We start from the raw sequence: 20,207 nt of genomic DNA, 5'->3' as shown, positions 1-20,207 counted from the left end.
ATTTAAAATCTAATGTCACTGGGGCACCTGGGTGGCTCAGTCGGTTGAGCGGCCGACTTCGGCTCAGGTCACGATCTCATGGTCCGTGAGTTCGAGCCCCGCATCAGGCTCTGTGCTGACAGCTCGGAGCCTGGAGCCTGCTTCGGATTCTGTGCCTCCCTCTCTCTGACCCTCTCCCATTCATGCTCTGTCTCTCTCTGTCTCAAAAATAAATAAACGTTAAAAAAAAAAAATTTTTTTTAAACTTTAAAAAAAAAATCGAATGTCACTAACTAAAATTTCAATTAAAAATTAATTAATTAATTAAAATTTTGGTGTTGACATAAATAAACAAACAAATAAATAAATAGATAAATAAATAAATAATAAATCCAATTTCTTGGGGCGCCGGGCTGGCTCTGTCGGGAGAGCACGCAACTCTTGACCTTGGGGGTGTGAGTTCCAGCCCCGTGTTGAGGGTAGAGATGACTTAAAAATAAAATCCCTAAAATCAAATCTAATTTCTTTCTCCTTGTTTTATTCTTCTTTTACTGACATGTGGTTGACACACGATGTGACGTGCTACACGCGAGTACAGCAACGACTTGGCACTCTCTGTGTTATGCTGTGCTCACAAGTGTGGCTACCTTCTGTCACCGTGCGACGCTGTCACAATACCATGGACTGTATGCCCCACGTTGTGCCTTTCGTGGCTGTGACTTACTCGTTCCATAACTGAAAGCCTGTACCTCCCCCTTTCCTTCACCCATTTTGCCCAGTCTCCCAGCCACCCCCCGCCTCTGGCAACCACCAGGTTGTTCTCTGTGTAAAATTTCATTTCTGAAAGGGGCCAGAAGTTCTCTTCATTTGAATATGTAAAATTTTAAAGGACTTGAGGGGTGCCTGGGTGGCTTAGTCGGTTGAGTGTCTGACTTCGGCTCAGGTTATGATTTCCCGGTTCGTGAGTTCGAGCCCCACGTTGCGCTCTGCGCAGACAGCTCAGAGCCTGGAGCCTGCTTTGGATTCTGTGTCTCCCTCTCTCTTGCCCCTCCCCCACTTGCGCCCTGTCTCTCTCTCTCTCAAAATAAATAAACATTAAAAAAAATTTCTTCAACTACTTAAAGACAGTCATGTTCTAAACTTTAAAGGGTATGGATGTGGGTGTCTAATTTCCTAGATTCAGGGCAGCACTAGGAGACCTCAGAAGCCCTTCTGGAATGTGACCACACTCCCCGAGGGGCACCTACTTGTGTAGGAGCCTTTTTTGAAAGGTGGTTGCTCAGTAGGACTTGGTTCAAGAATGGGAGTTGAGGTTCCTGACCCTGAGCCAATGATTCTGACAGGCACCTCTTCTGATCTGAGCCCTGCCTGGGGGTCTGGAGGACCCCTGAGGAGAAGGTGAAACTCTGATGGGTTCTGCAGGCCCGGGGAATGTGGGCAGCACTGGGGCGCCCTAGAACAAACCCTCTGCTCTGTGGAGAGTGTCCCCTGCAATCTCTGAGAAGGCCCAGAGCAGCGTGTTTGGCTAAGGGAGACACCAGCCCATGCCACAGGAAGGGCTAAGTCATCTCACTGTGGATTTGGCCAAGGAAGTCAGTCATTTGGCAACAGTTGTGACTGATGAACCCTGCCAGGCCCCCAGTGGAGACAGCCCAATATGCAGCCTGACCCTGAATTGTCTGAGAGCCTTAAGAATATGCCTCGTCACTGGGGCGCCTGGGTGCCTCAGTAGGTTGGATATCTGGTTCTCGGTTTTGGCTCAGATCATGATCTCATGGTTCCTGAGTTTGAACCCTGCGTCAGGCTCTGTGCTAACAGTGTGGAGCCTGCTTGGGATTCTCTGTCTCTCTCAATCTCTCTCTCTCTCTCTAAATAAATAAACTTAAAAAAAATTTTAAAAAAGGAGATGTCTCATCACCAAGTCTGACATGGGCAGCTTAGATGGCCCACAGGCATTCACAGGCTTTGGTGCCTCCTACAAAGAAATTAGATTCTCAGGGCCCCCGCTGTGTGGTCCCAGCAGTTGTCCCCCTCTCCCACACAACCCCCATGCTCCAGCCAGGACCCTCCCTGCCCTCCAATGGTGTTTCCTCATGAGGTTGCCCTGGCCTGGGCGATGTGGGCATCCTTCCCCCTCTGCCCCTCACCACCTCTGAGCCCTCGGCCTACAGAGATCTCTGCACATGGGCCAGCTATCTGCCGCCCTCATTTGGTCGAGGATCTGCTGCCTCGTGTACTGTCGCACCGTCCTACTAAGTCTCTGCCCTGAATCCTAGCGAGGCCGGAACCCCCGGAGAGCCCCACCATGCCTTAGCCACCCACAGCCTTGCACGGAGGTGGCCTCAGTAACCTTCCGAGGACAATGGTCATAGAGGGCGGGGGTGATGAACCGGTTGGCTTGCATAGCATCGCTGGTTTATTAAGGCAAACATCTCTTCTGTCTTGTCCCTCCTTTCCTCTTCTGTGCCGTCAGAGTCCCCACATCCAAGAAAGGCTATGGCCGCAAGTTATTTAGCAATGCTTAACATTGAACTTGTAAATGTTTTACCAAGCACATGCTTGTCACCAGCAGGGACCGGTAGGGGTTGAGGGAGAAGACGATAAGAGCTTGGCATCTGAGCCTCTGGCAGTAAAACCACCTCAGGTTAGCAAAACTAGGGGTTGAATTTTTCTCTGCCTGCTGCCTTAACTCTTAATAAAAGTTGATGCCCCAAAGGCTCCCATCAGTGTCTCCTGTGACACTGACAGCTAGTGTCAACCCTCAGCCCACAAACCCATTCTACAGATGAGTAAACTGAGGTTCACACAAATGAAGTAACTTGGGTTACTTTGCCTGGATCCGAAGGTCAGCTTTGCCTGGATCCGAAGGGAAGGCTTTTTCCCTGCACCTGTCCCTACCTTCCGGGACCCTGGCCTCCCTCCCTCACTGGCCCATCTTTCTCTTTATCCAGTGATACTCTGAACATTGTGGCATCAGATCACCGGCCTTTCACCACGAAGCAGAAAGCTATGGGCAAGGAGGACTTCACCAAGATCCCGCATGGAGTGAGTGGTGTCCAGGACCGCATGAGTGTCATCTGGGAGAGAGGAGTGGTATGTTCTGGGGACCCCCCTCTGCTCAAGTCCTCGCAAGGGTTTTCACTCTTAGGAGAGCTATAGCCATGGCTCCTTGTTTCACTTAAAAACAAAACCAGAAAGTTTGTATTTTCACCCAACCAGAAAGGTAGTACAGCCTCCTATAGAAATTTGGAAAATGCAGAAAAGTGTGAGGAAAAAAGATCCCCCTAATTCCATACCGAGAAGTGAAAGTATTAATATTTTGGTCTCTTTCTTTCTAGTTCTGTGTATGTTCTGGATGTTATTGTAATAACGGGGTTCATCTCTTTTTTTCACATAACAGCATACCTTGAGTGTCTTTCTATACCAGTAAAAATTCTTTAAAAGCATCTCTCTCTTTTTTTTTAATGTTTATTTATTTTTGAGAGAGAGCATGAGCAGGGGAGGGGCAGAGAGAGAAGGAGAGAGAGGATCCAAAGCGGGCTCTGCACTCACAGCACAGAGCCTGACAAGGGGCTCAAACTCAACTGTGAGATCATGACCTGAACCGAAGTCGGACGTTCAACCCGCTGAGCCACCCAGGTGCCCCGATAGCGTCTTTTTTTTTTTTTTTAATTTTTTTTAACGTTTATTTATTTTTGAGACAGAGAGAGACAGAGCGTGAACAGGGGAGGGGCAGAGAGAGAGGGAGACACAGAATCTGGAACAGGCTCCAGGCTCTGAGCTGTCAGCACAGAGCCTGACGCGGGGCTCGAACTCACAGACCGTGAGATCATGACCTGAGCCGAAGTTGGACGCTTAACCGACCGAGCCACCCAGGCGCCCCGATAGCATCTTTTTAGTAGCTAAATAGTATTTCCTCCGGTGGAAGTAGCACATTTCAGTTAATCCTTCCCTGAGTTTGGAGCTTTTAGCTGTTCCGGAGTTTTGCACTTACAAATAATGCTGCAGAGAGCTTCTTTGTTCAGGAGTATATACGTGTGAACGTTTCTAATTATTTCCTTAGGACAGATTCCTAGAAGCAGATTTCTGGGCCAAAGGGAATGAACCTTTTTTAAAGCTCTTTACATGTTTTGGCCAGTTGCTTTTTGAGAAAAACAGGGACTAGGACTTCATTTGAATACCACCTGTTCTCCCCACGAAGAATAAGTATTTTTGGTCCTGCCCTATCACAGATTAGCTGCAGCAAATCCGAGCCTAAGGAGATTTGAAGTCCTCAAGGGGAAGCCAGCCGCTCAGAGAGGCCCACGAGTGGCTGTGGAATCCCCCTTGAAGGGAGTCCACGGTGCTCTCGCTGGTGGGTGAGGCAGTAAGATGTTTTTCAAGAGCCCAGAAATCTGTGTCCCTTTGTGGACGAAGGAAGGCTCCCGACCCATCCCTAGTAGACACATGGGTAGAGCCGGTTGTACAAACAGGAGGTAGATTTCCACCAGGTAGGCGGCCTTTGGCGAAGAGCCCACTCACCACTGTTGCCGGAGGAAGGATTGAGGCGATGGCCGGGAACCCGGCCAGCAGGTTGGCTCAGCTGAGACGGTGCTCACGTCATCGTCCTTCTCGGCACTGTTGTCGTGACCAACTAAAAGACCGCAGGCCAGAGTCAAGGGAGGCCGTGGCTTTGAGGCACGCGCAGGGTTTGGGTGACGTGGCACTGTTGCAATGTTTCAGGTTGGAGGAAAGATGGACGAGAACCGTTTTGTGGCCGTTACCAGTTCCAACGCGGCGAAGATTCTCAACCTGTATCCCCGCAAGGGCCGCATCATCCCTGGGGCCGATGCCGACGTGGTGGTGTGGGATCCAGAAGCCACAAAGTAAAACCTGCTGCTAGTCGCCGGGGCTAGAGGGACTTGGGATTTTAAGGCGCTCGCAGTGCAAAACTCCACCAGCTTATCGTCTCTGCGCTGCATCTAGCATAGCGAAGTGTGACCCTGTGGTGTGTTCGGTTCGACAAGTATTTGAGGGCCTGCCGTAGTCTGGGCACCAGGAATGCGGCTGTGAACAAGACAGGCTCAGACAGGCTGCAGGGTATCACCGCGCGCATAGCCCCTTACAGTGATGCGGAGCGGCTTCACGTCAGTGATCTCGTTTGGTTTTCACGCGGCCCCAGGAAGCACTCATGCTGGCGTTCTTATATCCATTTTTCTATCGAAGAAACGAAGACCCAGAGAGTAGAGGGGCTCCCCGCATCACATAGCTAACACGCACTTGAACCAGACAGATGTCCTGACGCTCCGGGCTCCTCCGCCAGCCCCCTGCTCCCCTCACTGAGGGTGTTGGGTACTCTGGAGTGCACAGAGCTTGACAGCCACAGCATTAGCGCACGCGAGTTGAGTGAATGAATGAAGGGGGTTACCAGGCCACGGGCTACAGAGCCTGGTTTTTACTAAGAGATTTGGGCAGGGGAGATGGAAACCACTCTTTCCGATTAAATTTCATTAATCGCTCAGCAGATTTTTGTTAAGTGCTAACTGGTGGCCAGGTACTTTTCTCGGTGTACAGGCTAGAAGTAAAGAAGATAAGCAAAAATTTAATGGAATTTTGAAAATAAAAAGTTGAATCGGAAAGAAGGTTCGCCTTCTTTGGTGCACCGCCACCCACCCCAAGGCCGGGATACCCACGCTGTCTTCTCCATTAGAGCATTCGAGAAGCCATGTTCTGCCTCCTGAAGCCTGGGGCTGGTCCCTGTTGCTGCAGAGGTGTGGGTGTTCATGATCACTGTTGGCAGAAAACCCGCTAGAGTTTGGCTCAGTTGATCCATTTCCTAGGGCTGCTCCGGCCCTACCACAGACTGGTGGCTTAGACGCACCAGAAACGTATGTTCCCACAGTTCTGGAGGCTGGGAGTCCAAGATCAAGGTGTCAGCGGGTTTGGTGTCATCTGAGGCCTCTCTCCGTGGGTTGTAAATGGCTGTCTTACGCCTCCGTCCTCACCTGGTCTCTCCTCTATGAGTGTGCATGTCTGGGGTCCGAATTTCCTCCTCTTATAAAGACACCAGTCAGATTGGATTAGTGGATCATCCACTCGTATGATCTCATTTTACTTTAATTAGCTCTCTAAAAGCCCTGTCTCTAAATTCAGAGGCTGGGGGTGAGGACTTCAGTATATACATTTGGGGAGGTGATGGGATTCGGTCTGCAGCAGACAGCTTTTGGGGACTACTCTTATTCCTTGTCACTGAGCGTCACCCCCTCCCACTGACCATCGATTCGTCCTGCTGAGCTGTGACATCGTCACCTCTTCTCAGAGGTTTCTCTCCCACCCCTGCCTCTCCACCAGGACCATCTCAGCCAGCACCCAGGTGCAGGGAGGAGACTTCAACCTGTACGAGAACATGCGCTGCCACGGCGTACCGCTGGTCACCATCAGCCGGGGACGAGTCGTGTATGAGAACGGTGTCTTCATGTGCGCTGAGGGCACTGGCAAGTTCTATCCCCTGAGGTCCTTCCCAGACACTGTCTACAAGAAGCTGGTCCAGAGAGAAAAGGTAAGAGGAGGGAAGGAGAAGAAGGTGTATACGAAGAGGTTACAGCCCCCCGTTGGGGAAATTCTATAATGACTGTTTTAAACCTCAAAGATGTTCTCATTCCATTTTCCCACTGAACCTTATTGCCTAGAATGGTCACTTTGGGGACAACCAAAATAGCAGAAAGGGAGTACCTATAACAGAGTAAAAATGTATTGGGAACAGTCCCTAAATCCCCCTAGAGCTAAGGAAATACTACAGGATGCTCGCAGATGTCCCCAACATCTAGTCTCTGGGAGGATTGTCACCAACCCTCAGATGGGACTCCCGGCTCGGCCTGGGTTACCATATTTGCCCTGGAGTTGTTCTTTTCCTGAAGCCTCCCCCTCCCTTGTGACCGGAGTGAGGTTGGTAGGATTTTCTGGGTCTGGACGCCCCCCAACCCTGATGTGATCAGGCCGAGTCTAGAATACTTCATATCCCAGGGGTCCTACCCAGTCCTTGGGTTCCACAAGCACACTGGATGTTCCCTAAATCTTTGGGCTTCACCTCATCCCCAGGGGTTCCTGTCCTCTAAGTAGACACATTCACCCAAAAAAAGACTGGCTGTTGCCTCGTTGCTTAGGGATTGACTGCCCAGACTTATCTTCGAGAGCTGCCCTGGAGAACCTGACCTGAGTTCTTGCTGACAACTCCGGGTGCTGGGGACTGCAGCCGTGGCCTCTGCCAGGGCAGGAGGGGGTCCCAGAGCATCGGAAAAGAACAGATCTAACACATTGACAGCTGAAAGCACATGGTTCTCATCGTGGTTTCTCCTCCCCTTCCTCGGGCATAAAGCAATATTATTGTGACTTCAGAAGGCTCCTGTGCAGAAAGGGTGGGTGTTCTTCTGTCACGCCTGAGGGCCCAGGAGCCCCAGCCTCACTGGTCCAGCTGCACTCCTGCCTAGGCTCATGGTTATAATCATGGCACACTTAAGAAACGTTGATCCTTTTTTTTTTTTTTTTTTTTTTTTTTTAATTTCCTTACCCAGCTTCTCTTGTTCTCTTGTTCTATTCCTTTTGCCATTCTAGTCCTCTGTACACAGCAGGTGCCTGCTGTATGTTCTGAAGGTAGTAGCAGAGAAATTTTCTTGTAAACTGCCCAGTCTGGCCTTGTCGGTCAGCTGCTTGTCTGTGCCAGAGGTGAGACCCAGGAAAACGGTCTGTGTGTTTTTTAGCTGGAGGCCCTAAGTAGCAGCTGGTGGGGAGGCCTTTTCTGGCCCCTTCCAGGTGACCTCTCCACCCCCCACCCATATTGTGGTTCCTGTCCCAGACCAGCATCAACTTCTTCCCACTCCCAGGCCCCATGCTCTCCTCTCATCATCAGCTCTGGCCTGTAGCAGGGACCAGAGCTATAAAGCACCTTGACTGAAAACAGACTCAGCTGCCATTATTACTGAGCTCTAGAAATCTGCTCAATAATATCTTCGGAATAGGCCTTTTAAGAGCTGCCTGTGGCTTAGTGCACTTTGCCACGAGACGGTCGCATGACCTCTCCTCTTCAGCCAAACTTTCTTAGCATCGCGATTCTCAAGTCCTTTATGCAAAAGCCAAGCTTCTTTGCCCAGTGCCTCGGACCTCCCCTCCTTGTTCCCATTCTTGTTCCTTCCTTGAACCGCCCAAAGGCTTTCGGGAGCAGCCGCTTCTGCCTGTGTCCTTCCAGCTGTTCTCTGTCCACTGCTCAGGTGGCCTATGAGGCCCCAGCCCTAGAAGGAAGGCTCTACCAGGACGGGGGGTGGGGTGGGAGGAGAAGCGGGGGGCAGGTAGGCTTTCCTTCACTCTCCGGGCCTCTAACCAAGACTTCGCTTCACCCTGAGTGTGGTCCTTAGTAGAGCCCCTCTGTACAAGTTCATTCACAAAAACTACAGTATTCTTTCCCAAACTGTGGTCCAGCTCTCCTGGGCTGAGAGGGGTGTGGTGTGACGGGACAGAGGGAACGCCAGAGTCGGATAGTGCTGCTTTCCATTCCCCATCTTTGACTATCACATAGCATTTTAAGTGATCAGGCAAACGGGGAGTTCTGGGCTCCCGAAGGCACAAGAGCGAAACATGAGCATGTCTATGACCCCTGAGTTCCTCTCGATTCGCAGGCTCAGGGGCCTTTGAGGTACTGCCGTTGCTCAGTTGCTTCCCAGTCTTGAAGTAACGGCATGTAAAACTGATACTTGAAAAGCAGTCATCTGGGGCGCCTGGGTGGCTTGGTCGGTTAAGCGTCCAACTTCGGCTCAGGTCATGATCTCACAGTCCGTGAGTTTGAGCCCCGCTTTGGGCTCTGTGCTGACAGCTCAGAGCCTGGAGCCTGTTTCAGATTCTGTGTCTCTCTCTCTCCCTGCCCCTCCCCTGTTCATGCTCTGTCTCTCTCTGTCTCAAAAATAAATAAACATTAAAAAAAAAAATTAAAAAAAAAAAAAAAAAAGAAAAGAAAAGCAGTCATCTAAAGCCTAAAAGTAAGCAGGCCATGTTAACACCAGAAGATCAATTCTGCCGGCTTTCCACACGTGAGGGCCCAGAGTTCTCAGAATGACTAAACATCCTTCTCTCCCAAAGGATAACAAAGGAAGAAATCCAAAGCCAGATCTGCTGAGAGGGAACAGACTTGGGTTCCCTGAAAAAAAAAGAAAACACCATGATTTCACTTATCACCGCGTTCAATCCAAAAGCAAACTCAGGGTCTCTCGGGAGGCGAATGGTGCCATCTATCTCCAGAAAGCTCCTCAGATGTGAACCCGCAGCACAAGGCCTCAGCCAGCCTCTGGAGGGAGCGCTGGCAAGAGCAGTGAGAGTGATTTGTTCATACAGCACAATGTCTGACCGAGGGTGGCTGTCATTTTAAGAAGGAAACTGGAAAACAAGTGTCGGTTGGGATGTGGAGAAAGGGGAACCCTTGTTCGTTGCTGGAAGGAATGTCAAATGGTGCAGCCGCTCTGGAAAACAGTTTGGCACGTCCCCAAAAGTTAGATATTAGAGTTACCAGAGGAGCCAGCATTTCTCCTCTTGCGAAAATCCTCAACGAAGTAAAAATAGGTGTCTACACAAAAGCTCGTACACGTCCATAACAGCGTCACTCATAGAGGCCGAGAAGTGGAAACACCTCCAATGTCCATCAACTGTTGAATGGATAAACATAATGAAGTATAGCCATTCAGTAAAATATTATTTGGCCCGAGAAGGAAATGGAGTCCTCATATATGCTGCATTCAACACACGTGAACCTTAAGAGCATTATGCCAAGTGAAAGAATCTCGTCACAAAATACCACATAGCTTAAGATTCCATTTATGTGAAGTGTCCGTAATGTCCATAGACAGAAGATCCATTAGTGGTTAGTTAAGGCCGGGGGGTGGGGAACAGGAGTGACTGCAGACGGGTGTGGGATTGCTTTTTGGGGGCGATGAAGATGTTTGGGAATTAGACAGCGGTGGCCCAAAGTTGGGAATGCGCTCAACGCCACTGAATTGTGCACTTTCGAATGGCAAGTTTTATGGCATGTGAATTATATTTCAGTATGAAACAAAAAGAATGACGGTTCTGCGGTCTTTCCAAAAAAAAAAAAAGGCATTTGGTATTCAGGAAATTGGGTCAAAAGAGAGCGGAGAGAGTATTTCAAGCCCTTCTAAAAGGCAGCCTCATAAAAAAGTGAGATAGATCCCAATTCACAACACACCGCTCCCCTCGGGTCAGCCACCATGGAGGAGCCCCAGTTTCCAGGATTGGTATCAATTCAACCCAGAGTCTCTTTATCTAAAGCATTTATTACAACGACAACGTAAGGGTCCCAAGAAAAAGCCAGTTCTATTAAAGTAAAGGAGCACTTGCATGCAGAAAAAGAAAACTATCAAAAAGTCTCATTTTCCAAAAATTGTCAGTGATCAGTCCCTAAAGAGCATGGGGCTCAGGGAAGAAATCCTCTCTGGGAGGGTGTGGTATACAGCCAGTAACGAAGGGGCTGGCAGCGGCTGTCACCTGCCAAGGTCACAAACTCCGTTTTCACTCAGCTGGTGTTTCCACCTTTCACCACTGGGGCCCCAGCTTCCCAAGCTAGGATGCTAACGTGCAGCCAGCCTGGTAGAGGCCAAAACAGTTCAGACCAGGCTTGACATTCTGAGGGCTGAGCTAAACCCTAGGTCTGTTGTTGGAGAATATAAAGGAATACGGAGGCTGAAGATCCTTCAAGAAATCCCCCATTGTCTATTGTTGCAACAAGATTTTCAGGAAGCAGCAAGGAGGTGGAGGTTATGCCCCGGACGAGTGCCTGGCATGTAGATCATCCACGCTGCTCCTTCAGACTTTCTGAGCACACCCCAACTCACTTTGTCCTCACAGCAGCATGAATAAGCACACGTAAATGACCTCTGCCCTAATTACAGCTCCCGGTGCTTTCACATCACTTGCCATGTGCCAGAGCAGTTCGAAGAGCTGTATGTGTATTAATTCATTTGATCCCCTAACAATTCTATATGCAGTACCAATAGGCACTACGGTCAGCCTATTTTTACAAATAAGGAAACAGGCACAGAGAGGTTAGGTAACTTGCATAAGGTCGCAGAGCTGCGATTGGAACCCAGGCTGTCTAGATACCGAACATAGGCTCTTAACTTTGCTGCCTTTGTGAGTACAAAAGTGACTAACATTGCCACTGGGGGTTCTCCTCTCCAAATCGGCTGTATTTGGTGTCTCTCCCCACAAAGTTGTCAGATCACAGTAAAAGGCATGGCCTCTTGGAAGCCTGGCGTGTGAGGGGATAACATTGCTCCGTGGGAGGGGAATACCCCAGAAATCCACCTGCCGCCTTGGAAGGGATTCCACCAATGTTGAGGGGGAGCCAGCGGGGGCCCCTCTATGCAAGGACGCCCGCACACACGTACACACGTGCACACACTGGGAGGTAAAAGACTCCACTCCTGAGCTCAAGACATAAGAAACTTTTGTCGCGGGCAGTCATTTGGGTCCTGAGAAGAGTGGCAGCATCCAACCTCCTGCCGGCCATCGGGGAGGCTCTGGTGGAGATGGTGTCTGGGCTCTGATGGCGTCTGGGCTCTGATGGTGTCTGGGCTCTGATGGTGTGCTCTTTTCCCATTTCCTCCTTCTCCATCCTTCGCTAGACCTTAAAGGTTAGAGGAGTGGACCGTACTCCCTACCTGGGGGACGTAGCTATCGTTGTGCATCCCGGGAAAAAAGAGATGGGAACGCCACTCGCAGACACTCCTACTCGGCCCGTTACCCGACACGGGGGCATGAGAGACCTTCACGAGTCCAGCTTCAGCCTCTCTGGTAAGAGCAAGGGCCGCTCCGGCTGGGATGCGTGGCTCTACCACAACAGGGTGGCCGGAGGACAGGCCCACCCTGGCAGCTTTTTCTGTGGCTTTTTCTCTTTGTCTTCTCCCTCCCCCCACCACCCCATCCCACGTCTGCAGATGGGTGTTGGGTCCCACATAGAGACACAAATATCAGGAGGGGCGGGAGGGCTCTTCGGGTCCCTGGGCACCAGTCATTCCAAGAGGCCATGGCTTGTCTGCTGCTCGCCCCGCAGTTTCTAAGTTCAGAAAATTTTTCCCTTGAAACATCTTCGGGGCCCTGCACACAGTGGGTGCCCCAGGGGTGATCAGAGCTCTGAAGGGTTAACCCTCTCTGCTACATGGGACTGTATCCCAATGCAGTCTCCCTGTCCCCATCCCTGCTCCTTGCCAGCCTCTACAAGAGGTATTTCCCTATTCCCTTTCCTCCCCCGCCTCAGCCCCGTGTTTGTCCCTCTGGCACCTTCTTTTTTGTCAGCAATTGTAGTATATGTAATACCACATATAATATATGGGGGGCGGGGTTGTTCTGGGACTTTCCTGTCAATAACTCACATGCCAGGTGCTCTGCAGTAGCGAAAGGTGGGGGTCGTTGCCACAAAAATGGTAGCCCTCCGTGGAGAATGAGCACAGTAAGGTGGCCTGGTCCTCCAGGCCGCTTTGATGGACACTGGGACCCCACCCCCGACCCCAGCTTGAAAGGGGCAGGACGGGGTCTCCTTGAACACGCTGAGCGGCCTTCAGAGTCGGACCGGGTAGAGACCTGGCATCACTCTGCAAGGGCCACACCGGGACCCAAACAGTGAGAGGAGCAAGATCCAGATCCTTCCACACAGGGTGTGGCATTTACTCTTATGATAGGAAAGGCCGAGGGAGGGGGCTCCCCGCCGAGCTTCCTGTGTGTCCCCCTATGTGCTGGGGGCAGAAGACACGTGGTTCCTGTTTAGAGGTTTTGAGGACTTTGTGGTCTGTGGGGAGGGGTCCTCTCCACCACTCTCCATCCTCAGAGGTGATCTCAGTGCCAAGATAACTATCCCCCTGCCCCCGCCCTGAAGGCCACTTCCAGTCCCACCAGGGACAAGACACGTGTGCTGGGAGTCGGGAGGGAGTCCGTGGTGCCGAGTGTCGTGATCAGGCCTTGCCATCCCAGGAGGTGTAGGCTCCCACGGCTGCCTGGGCACGGCCCTTCCTGCAGCAGCCAGGCCCACGAGAAGCCACAAGGCCCTCGGAGCGGCCAGTGGCTTCGGCTCCCAGGTCTCCGGGCAGGCCTCTCTCCAACTCGGCAAATATCCCTCCACCCCAGTCTCCTCTCTCCTGGGCAGGCTGGGCGGAAGAATGTCCCGCTCACTCCCTGGGGCACCAAGCCACTTTCTGAGTCTTGGGATTTCAAGATGCTGGGCCTTTGGGGTGTGGTTCTTTGATTTTTCCGGAACAACGGAGGGCCCAGCCGTCTCCCTGTCTTACTCACTGAGGCGTGTATACAAAGGCCCGCGTGCTAACGGGCTGACTGACGGTCCGTGTGCCTGACTAGAGACCACATGTCCAGGTTTGGGAGCAGCGAAGGTAGCAGAGTAGCAGTTCATCGGAGAGGCCCTCAATCAGAAAGACCTGGGTTCAAATCCAGGCTCTGCCACCTACCTACACGCTGTGTAACACTGGGCAAGTCACTTAACTTCCCTGAGCCTCGTTTTCCTCACCTGTAAAACCGGATGGGGTTGTGAGGGTTCAGACAGATCGTCCCCACAGAGGGCTGAACGCCTCCGCCGGGGAATGGTGGCTGTGCAGCCGAGCTCACCCCCTGCTTCCTTCTCTGCAGGTTCTCAAATCGATGACCATGTTCCAAAGCGAGCTTCGGCTCGGATCCTCGCTCCCCCCGGAGGCAGGTCAAGCGGCATTTGGTAAAGGCACTGACCAGCCCCCCGCGTGAGGACGCACCACTGCCACCAGCCCGCACACCCTCCGGCCGCAGCTGCAGGGGGCGGGAGAGGCTGGGCTGGGCAGTACACACCACCTGAGGGGGCCACGGGACCTGGGGAGCCCTCCCCATGTCTGACACGCGATTCACTGTGCTTCGAGCCAACCCTAACAGGCACTTTGAGATGTGTCCCTCCCGCTGCAGTCCTTTCCTGCCTTGGCCTCGGCAGGCTTTGGGGGGCCCGGGAAACCCACACTATGCACAGAGCCCAATGCATAGAGCCCGGCCCAGCCCCTCCTCTCACACCCGCCTCCATGCGCTGGCTTTGGGAAAGCCCAGACTTTAGTGCCCTGCCCCCTGGCTGACCCGCCAGCTGTCCGGAGCACTTTAGCAGATGTGTGTTAGAGGAAAAGGACCCCCTCCCCCTAAGGAGGCCCCGCGGTCGCTTTTCCCAAGTCAGACAGGTGTTGGCTTCCCGGCCGTGCCCAGGGGGTCCCGTTTTTCCTGACTCCACGCTGGCCCCTGTGTGGGTGTGGTTGGGGCGCTCCGCACCCTCCGCCAGCTTCTTCCTCCCCCCCCCACCCCACCCTCTGGGAGTCACAGGCCCAGAGGGGCTAGCTGGGTGGGGCACGGGGCTGGTGCCAGGCGCGTGTACATGATTTTGTTTTGCACGTTTGGTTTGCGCAGTGGTTTGGTTTGACTTGTTTGTGCATCCTGTGAAAAATAACGGTGCTTCGTGTCACTAGCATAGCATAGAAACAGGAGTAGATGTGGACCTTAAGAGATGCTGCACTCGACACCAACCAGACAGCCTAGGGCACAGACGAGGAGGGGGCGGTGAGGGGTTGGACTCACAGGCCCTTCTTCTCCCAACCTGGGGCCTTCCAGGCTGCCGAGGCCTTGTCCCAGGCCCTCCTCCTGTCCCCTCCCCTCTTGGTATAGTTCCCTACAGCCTGAGAGGGTGCCCCGGGGACCGTCGGGGAGCGGAGTCACCTTTCCCATCTCTGGCTCTGGTCACTCCCAGCCCTGACACCCCCACACCCCCAGCCAGCTTCCTGTAACCTCCCCCTGCTGGACGGAGGCCCGGCCGCTCTTCCTGTGTGATTGGCGAGAGGCCTCGTGCCTGCTAAGAGAGGGGGAGCGGGACCAGGGAGGGAGTGGGCTGGAGGCCAGGCCAGCGGGACGGGGCTGGAGAACCCACATTGCTGCACAGGTGCCGTGGAGCCCCGTGGTCAGCACCTCACCTTCACCTGCCCGTGGCCTCCCTCTCCTCCCATCTCCAGCCCAGCCCTCCCTGCCTCGGAAGCACCGGGAGGTCTCCATGGAGACGCTAGAGGCCGGGTGATCTCCATCCACCCTGAGCGAGCTGGGAAGCAGCCCAGCCACCTGCCCTTCTTAAGCTCTGCCTTCCCCTCGGGGAAGTGATTTCATGTCGCACATCGCTTTGCGCACCCCAGGCTTGTTCCAGGACTCGGGCCAGCGGTCGTACCCTGCACGTTTCTTTCGTGCTTTACGTGTCGTCAAAGCGCTTGCATCTACGAGCGCTCGCTTGCTCCTTGCAACGGCAGAGCGTGTATTGTGGTCCCCATTTCGCAGATGAGACCCAGAAGGTTTAGGCCTTCTGACCTCAGAAGTGTCCAGGACCACCCCTAAGGGCGTGGCTGCCTCCCCCCGCTGTGGAAAGGAGGAGGGGTGACGTCTCTTGTAGATGCCACCCGAGAATTCCACCACCCGGAAGACTGACTCCCTTGGTAGGCGTTCTGCTTTGTTTTGCACAGATAGCTAGATTTTCCTTGTAGACAAACTAACGCGTGGTCACTGCTCGAGCCAGAACTAGATCCGTGTTGGCGGCTTGCCGTGTGGTTTGCGCTGCCCCCACACCCTCACTTCTCCCTTCAAGCTCATCTTCCTCACTCACTCAGGGGCTGAGAGGACAGAGACGGTACCCCAGGGAGCAGAGGGAGCAAAGGCACCCACGGGGACAGGAAGTAGGGATCTGGGCCTGGGAAACTGTGACCCTGATCCCTCGGTACGGTGCACATCACCATCTTTATCCCTTCCAGCCCTTTGCTGGGTCGCGGGCCTTGGGAAGATGCCAAAGAGCCGAGCAGTGGTGGTGGCCGGCGGGCAGAGTGTCCCTGCTTGGGCCAGGAAAGCTTTACCTTCTCTGAGTGCCTCTGCCTGAGAGATGCATGGTCTGTGGCTCTAGGAGACCACGTCTTGGAGTGGTCCACCGCAGGCCTTCCGCTTCATCTACCCTCCCCACCCCCACCCCCGATCTTTCATAGACCCCACCCTCGCACCCCCGATCTTTCATAGACCCCACCCTCGCCCGGGAGCTTCTAGATGAAGATCAGAAGGAGGCTCAGGGGACCACATGAACGGTCCGCTTCCGCCACCCGCTCCTTGCCCCTGTGCAGAGCTCCAGCCGGCTCCATCGGCAGCCCCACTGCCCCTGGTTGGAATGAAAAGGGTCTCTGGTTGCACTGAATGCAGCTCTCAAACTGGTCTTGTACTTGCTGAATAAATACTGTTGTTCTTGCCTTAGCTGCTCTCTAGGTTTGTGGGAATAAGTTACCAGAAAATTGTGCTACTGTGTGTGCGTGTGCGTGTGCGTGTGTGTAGTGCTAGGAGTCCACAGTAGGTCTCTGTCAAGCCGATGCCGCGATGAGGGCTTTTCCGATACTGACCCAGAAACCACAGAACCACGCGAAAACCCAAACCACCCTCTCCAGCTGCCCGGGCGGCAGGCACAGCCTGGGGTCAGGATGGAGCCTCCAGCACCCAAGTGACTTCTCACTCCTCTGTAAACGTCATGGTGCTAAGATCGTGTCAACCCCAAGATGACACATGGTCCTGTGCTTTGGCCACCTGTTTGAGGCAAAAACAAAACAGCCCGACACATTGTGTTCTGGTGCAGGTTTGTATTAAACTGTAGCTACTTCTCACTTGGTCTCAGTTGTGTTTCTTCAAAGAAGAGGGACTTTGACAGGGGACCTCTTCCACAGTGGCAGGGGCGAGGCTTCGGTTGCTAAGAAAATTCAGCTCTGGTTTTTCACTAGTGTCGGGTGGCAGGTAGCAGCTCGCTGAGAGGTGGGAGCCTCAGTGCCCGGCACTCGGGGCTCTGTCCCCTTCCTGGTGGGGACAAAAGCAAGGCTTTGGATGCCAGATTCCCAGGACAAGGTTGCTGAGTTAACTGAAACAGCCGTAATTGGGAGAAAGCATTACATACAAAAGGAGGTGGGGGAAACTAGGCTTCCCCCGCTTATCCCTTGTTGCCTTGGCTACCATTTTGGAAACCCATAGACCCATAGACCCCCCCCCTTTACACAATGGAACTCTTGGCTAATGGAGCTGTGACCTCATAAAATCACATGACAGAGCTGTCCGAAGGCCAGTGTGTCTTTCTTTTTTTTTTTAATGTTTATTTATTTTTGAGGAAGAGAGAGACGGAGCGTGAGCAGGGGAGAGGCAGAGAGAGAGGGAGACACAGAATCTGAAGCAGGCTCCAGGCTCTGAGCTGTCAGCACAGAGCCCGATGCAGGGCTCAAACTCACAGACCGTGAGATCGTGACCTGAGCGAAAGTCAGATGCTTAACTGACTCAGGCGCCCCGGCCAGTGTGTCTTGGAAGGAACTTCAGGCTGCTCCCTGGTTCTCCAGAACCCCACCTTTTGGGTTGGTCTACTATACCCTCTAACCCCTGCCACCTGCATCACCTCCACCGTCTCTCTAGATCTCAGCCAGATGTTGGAAGGGATTACCAGATCAAACTCGTCCACACTACAGGGTGGAATTGTTTCCAGTACTACGGGGTCACTTGTAGTTTTTTCTTAGCCCCCAAAGACAAAACCCTAGTGGCAAAGGAACTTTCCCACTTCTCGCCAAATAAACAACCCTGCCAACAAGGCCAGAACCGAAAGAAATCCCCGGGGTGCTGCGTTGGGACCAAGCACTCGGCTGTAATGAAGTGAGCTGTATGCCCAAACTCTGGTGGGGTTTCTGAGCCAGATGGAAACACTGTTACCTGGCTTGCAAAGGATGCCGAGTTCCTGGGATGGTACTGGGCCAAAGTGTCTGTTACCCTGATTTCCCATCACGTGGGAGCATACCAGAATTTGACTAGCGGCCAAAAATCTTTTGTGTTTGGATGAAAAGCATGCCACATGTTCAGCAGGCCATGTGCATGGTATTGGATGGTTTATGGAGAAAAAAATAAAAGCTACCCGGGAAGACACGGCATGCCTTTGTGTGTATGTAGTTGCGGGAAAATAAAAGACCACAGACTTTAAAGCCATCTAGTAAGATAAGGGTTTTAGTGCTTTCTCACTAAAACTGTAAAGGATCTAACATTTGGTTGGTACTTGATGCTGTCTTACAATGAAAGCTGATTTCTTCACTTTCTTCCCCTGGTATATTTACAAAGTACACATTTATACCTATGGGGAATCTTGTCCTGTTTTTCCCGGGACAGTTCCGGGTTAAGTCTGCCGCTCCAGGGTAATTAGTGGTGCCACCTTTCATATATGTCATGCTTTGGGCACTAACTTATTTGGCCACCTCATGCATCCCTATATATTCATTAGGCTATGAAGATGCCTGATCGGGAGTTAAAATTCATTCCATCACTGAAAGGTGAAGGGCAGGGCATCGTGGGAGGTGGGGAAAATGGGTCCTTCTGCTGTGAGTGGGGACAAGGGTGTCCTGTGACAAGCCCTGAGTCTTCACAGCTCTGCCATGGGTACAGCAGAATGGGGAAGGTCTGGGGGCGCTTCCCTAAGCTTTTCAGTTTAGTGTATAGACTTATTATTCCATTAAAAATTATAAGTCTACCACTTTTCATCATTTACTGTTAAGGGGACTATGATCCCATTTAACAGCTTCATTGAACACTTTACAACATTTCTAACTACATTCGAAATTCCATCTCCTTCTTAAGCACCTTTCCTAAAAGCTAAATAATTATCGCCAATCTAATCAATTAAACCCACAACTATAGTGAGCTTAGAGGTTCATGAGATGTTTCACTGCCACACATAAACTTAGATTTCACCTCGAAGTCCTAAATCTTTGGCTGGGAGCCTGGGCATCTAAGAGGATGTGAGGAAGGCCTGCTTCCTAGCTCCACTCCAGTGGCTCAAATTTCCAAAGTTAGGTACCAGATTCTCACTTTACCACTATTCGGTCCCTCTACACCAACCGCATAATTATTAGTGCAAGACTCCTACGTTAAGTTCTAGCCAGATGAATTCTGCCTCCTTTAAAATTTTTCCTGAATACATTAGATGCTTTGTATTTTAAGGTTTCCTTAAATTTTAACTGAACAAATTCTGTTCCTGTATAGCTTTCTTTTAAAAATAGGCTTTATTTTTTTTTAGAACAGTTTTGATTTACAGAAAAACTGAAAAGATAGTACAGAGAGATGCTACATACCCCACACCCAGCTTCCCCTATTATCAACATCTCACATTAATATGGCACTTTTGTTACAATTAAAGCACCAATATTGAGGCATTCTCATTAACTAAAACCCATACTTTATTCATATGTCCTTAGTTTTTACCTACCGTCCTTATTCTCTTTCAGAATCCCATCGAGAACGCCACAGTACATTTGTTTGTCATGTCCCCTTGGGCTTCATTTGGCTGTGACCGTTGTCAGACTTTTCCTTGTTTTCGATAACCTCGATAGTTTTGAGGAGTACTGATCAGGTGTTTTACAGAAGGCTTCTCTATTAGAATTGGTCCACTGTTTTTCTCAAATGAATGGTTAGACTGGGGTTATGAATTTTTAGGAGGAAGGCCACAGAAATGAAGTGTGCTTTTAATCACATCATATTAAGGATAATACTGAGTACATGATTTATCACTATTGATATTGACCTTGATCACCCAGATAAAGTCTGGCATCACTGTTTTTAAAAATTTTTTTTAATGTTTATTATTTTTGAGAGAAAGAGACAGAGCGTGAGCAGGGGAGGGGCAGAGAGAGAGGGAGGCACAGAATCCGAAGCAGGCTCCAGGCTCTGAGCTGTCAGCAGAAAGCCCAATGTGGGGCTTGAACCCACCAGCCGTGAGATCATGTTCTGTGCCGAAGTCAGACATTTCACGTACTGAGCCATCCAGGCACCCCTGGCATCACTTTTTAAATTTACATTATTCCCTTTTAAGACCCCACCAGCTCCTCTTTTTACAAAATGTAACCTTCTTAAGCCACTAAATATATCATACTATGTGCTGCGCTAAATTTTACAGGCGTTTGCTAAATGGTTCTCCTAGCTATGACTCTTTTTTTATTCAGTATCAATTGTAAAGTCTTTACTTTGACCATGGGAGAACAAGAAGATTCTGGTATCTTAGAACAGCACCTGATCAACAAGAAATATGCACATTAAACACAGGCTCTTGAGGTTTCATCTGAACTTCTGACTCCTGTGTCAAAATTTAGACATTTATACACACG

General features: G+C 51.3%; 1 protein-coding gene across 2 annotated transcripts in view; it reads left to right on the top strand.

Annotated features, from left to right (window-relative positions):
• DPYSL5 (dihydropyrimidinase like 5) overlaps positions 1-16,694 on the top strand; it is a 100,556-nt gene extending 83,862 nt beyond the window's left edge. The window contains exons 9-14 of one of the 2 annotated variants that reach the window (XM_042982323.1): positions 2,931-3,072; positions 4,702-4,844; positions 6,310-6,517; positions 11,640-11,808; positions 13,648-13,729; positions 16,066-16,694. In XM_042982323.1, coding sequence (XP_042838257.1) covers positions 2,931-3,072; positions 4,702-4,844; positions 6,310-6,517; positions 11,640-11,808; positions 13,648-13,729; position 16,066 — 745 coding nt within the window. In that variant the 3' untranslated portion in view covers positions 16,067-16,694. Of the gene's footprint in view, positions 1-2,930; positions 3,073-4,701; positions 4,845-6,309; positions 6,518-11,639; positions 11,809-13,647; positions 13,942-16,065 lie in introns of those variants that run through there. The other variant, XM_007088921.3, reaches the window with a different exon arrangement.
• Positions 16,695-20,207: the final 3,513 nt, after the last annotated feature.

The sequence above is a fragment of the Panthera tigris genome, chromosome A3 (genome assembly GCF_018350195.1).
Source record: "Panthera tigris isolate Pti1 chromosome A3, P.tigris_Pti1_mat1.1, whole genome shotgun sequence".
Classification (NCBI taxonomy): domain Eukaryota; kingdom Metazoa; phylum Chordata; class Mammalia; order Carnivora; family Felidae; genus Panthera; species Panthera tigris.
Note: the sequence above shows the minus strand (reverse complement) of the source record. Positions and strands in the feature narration are given on the sequence as shown.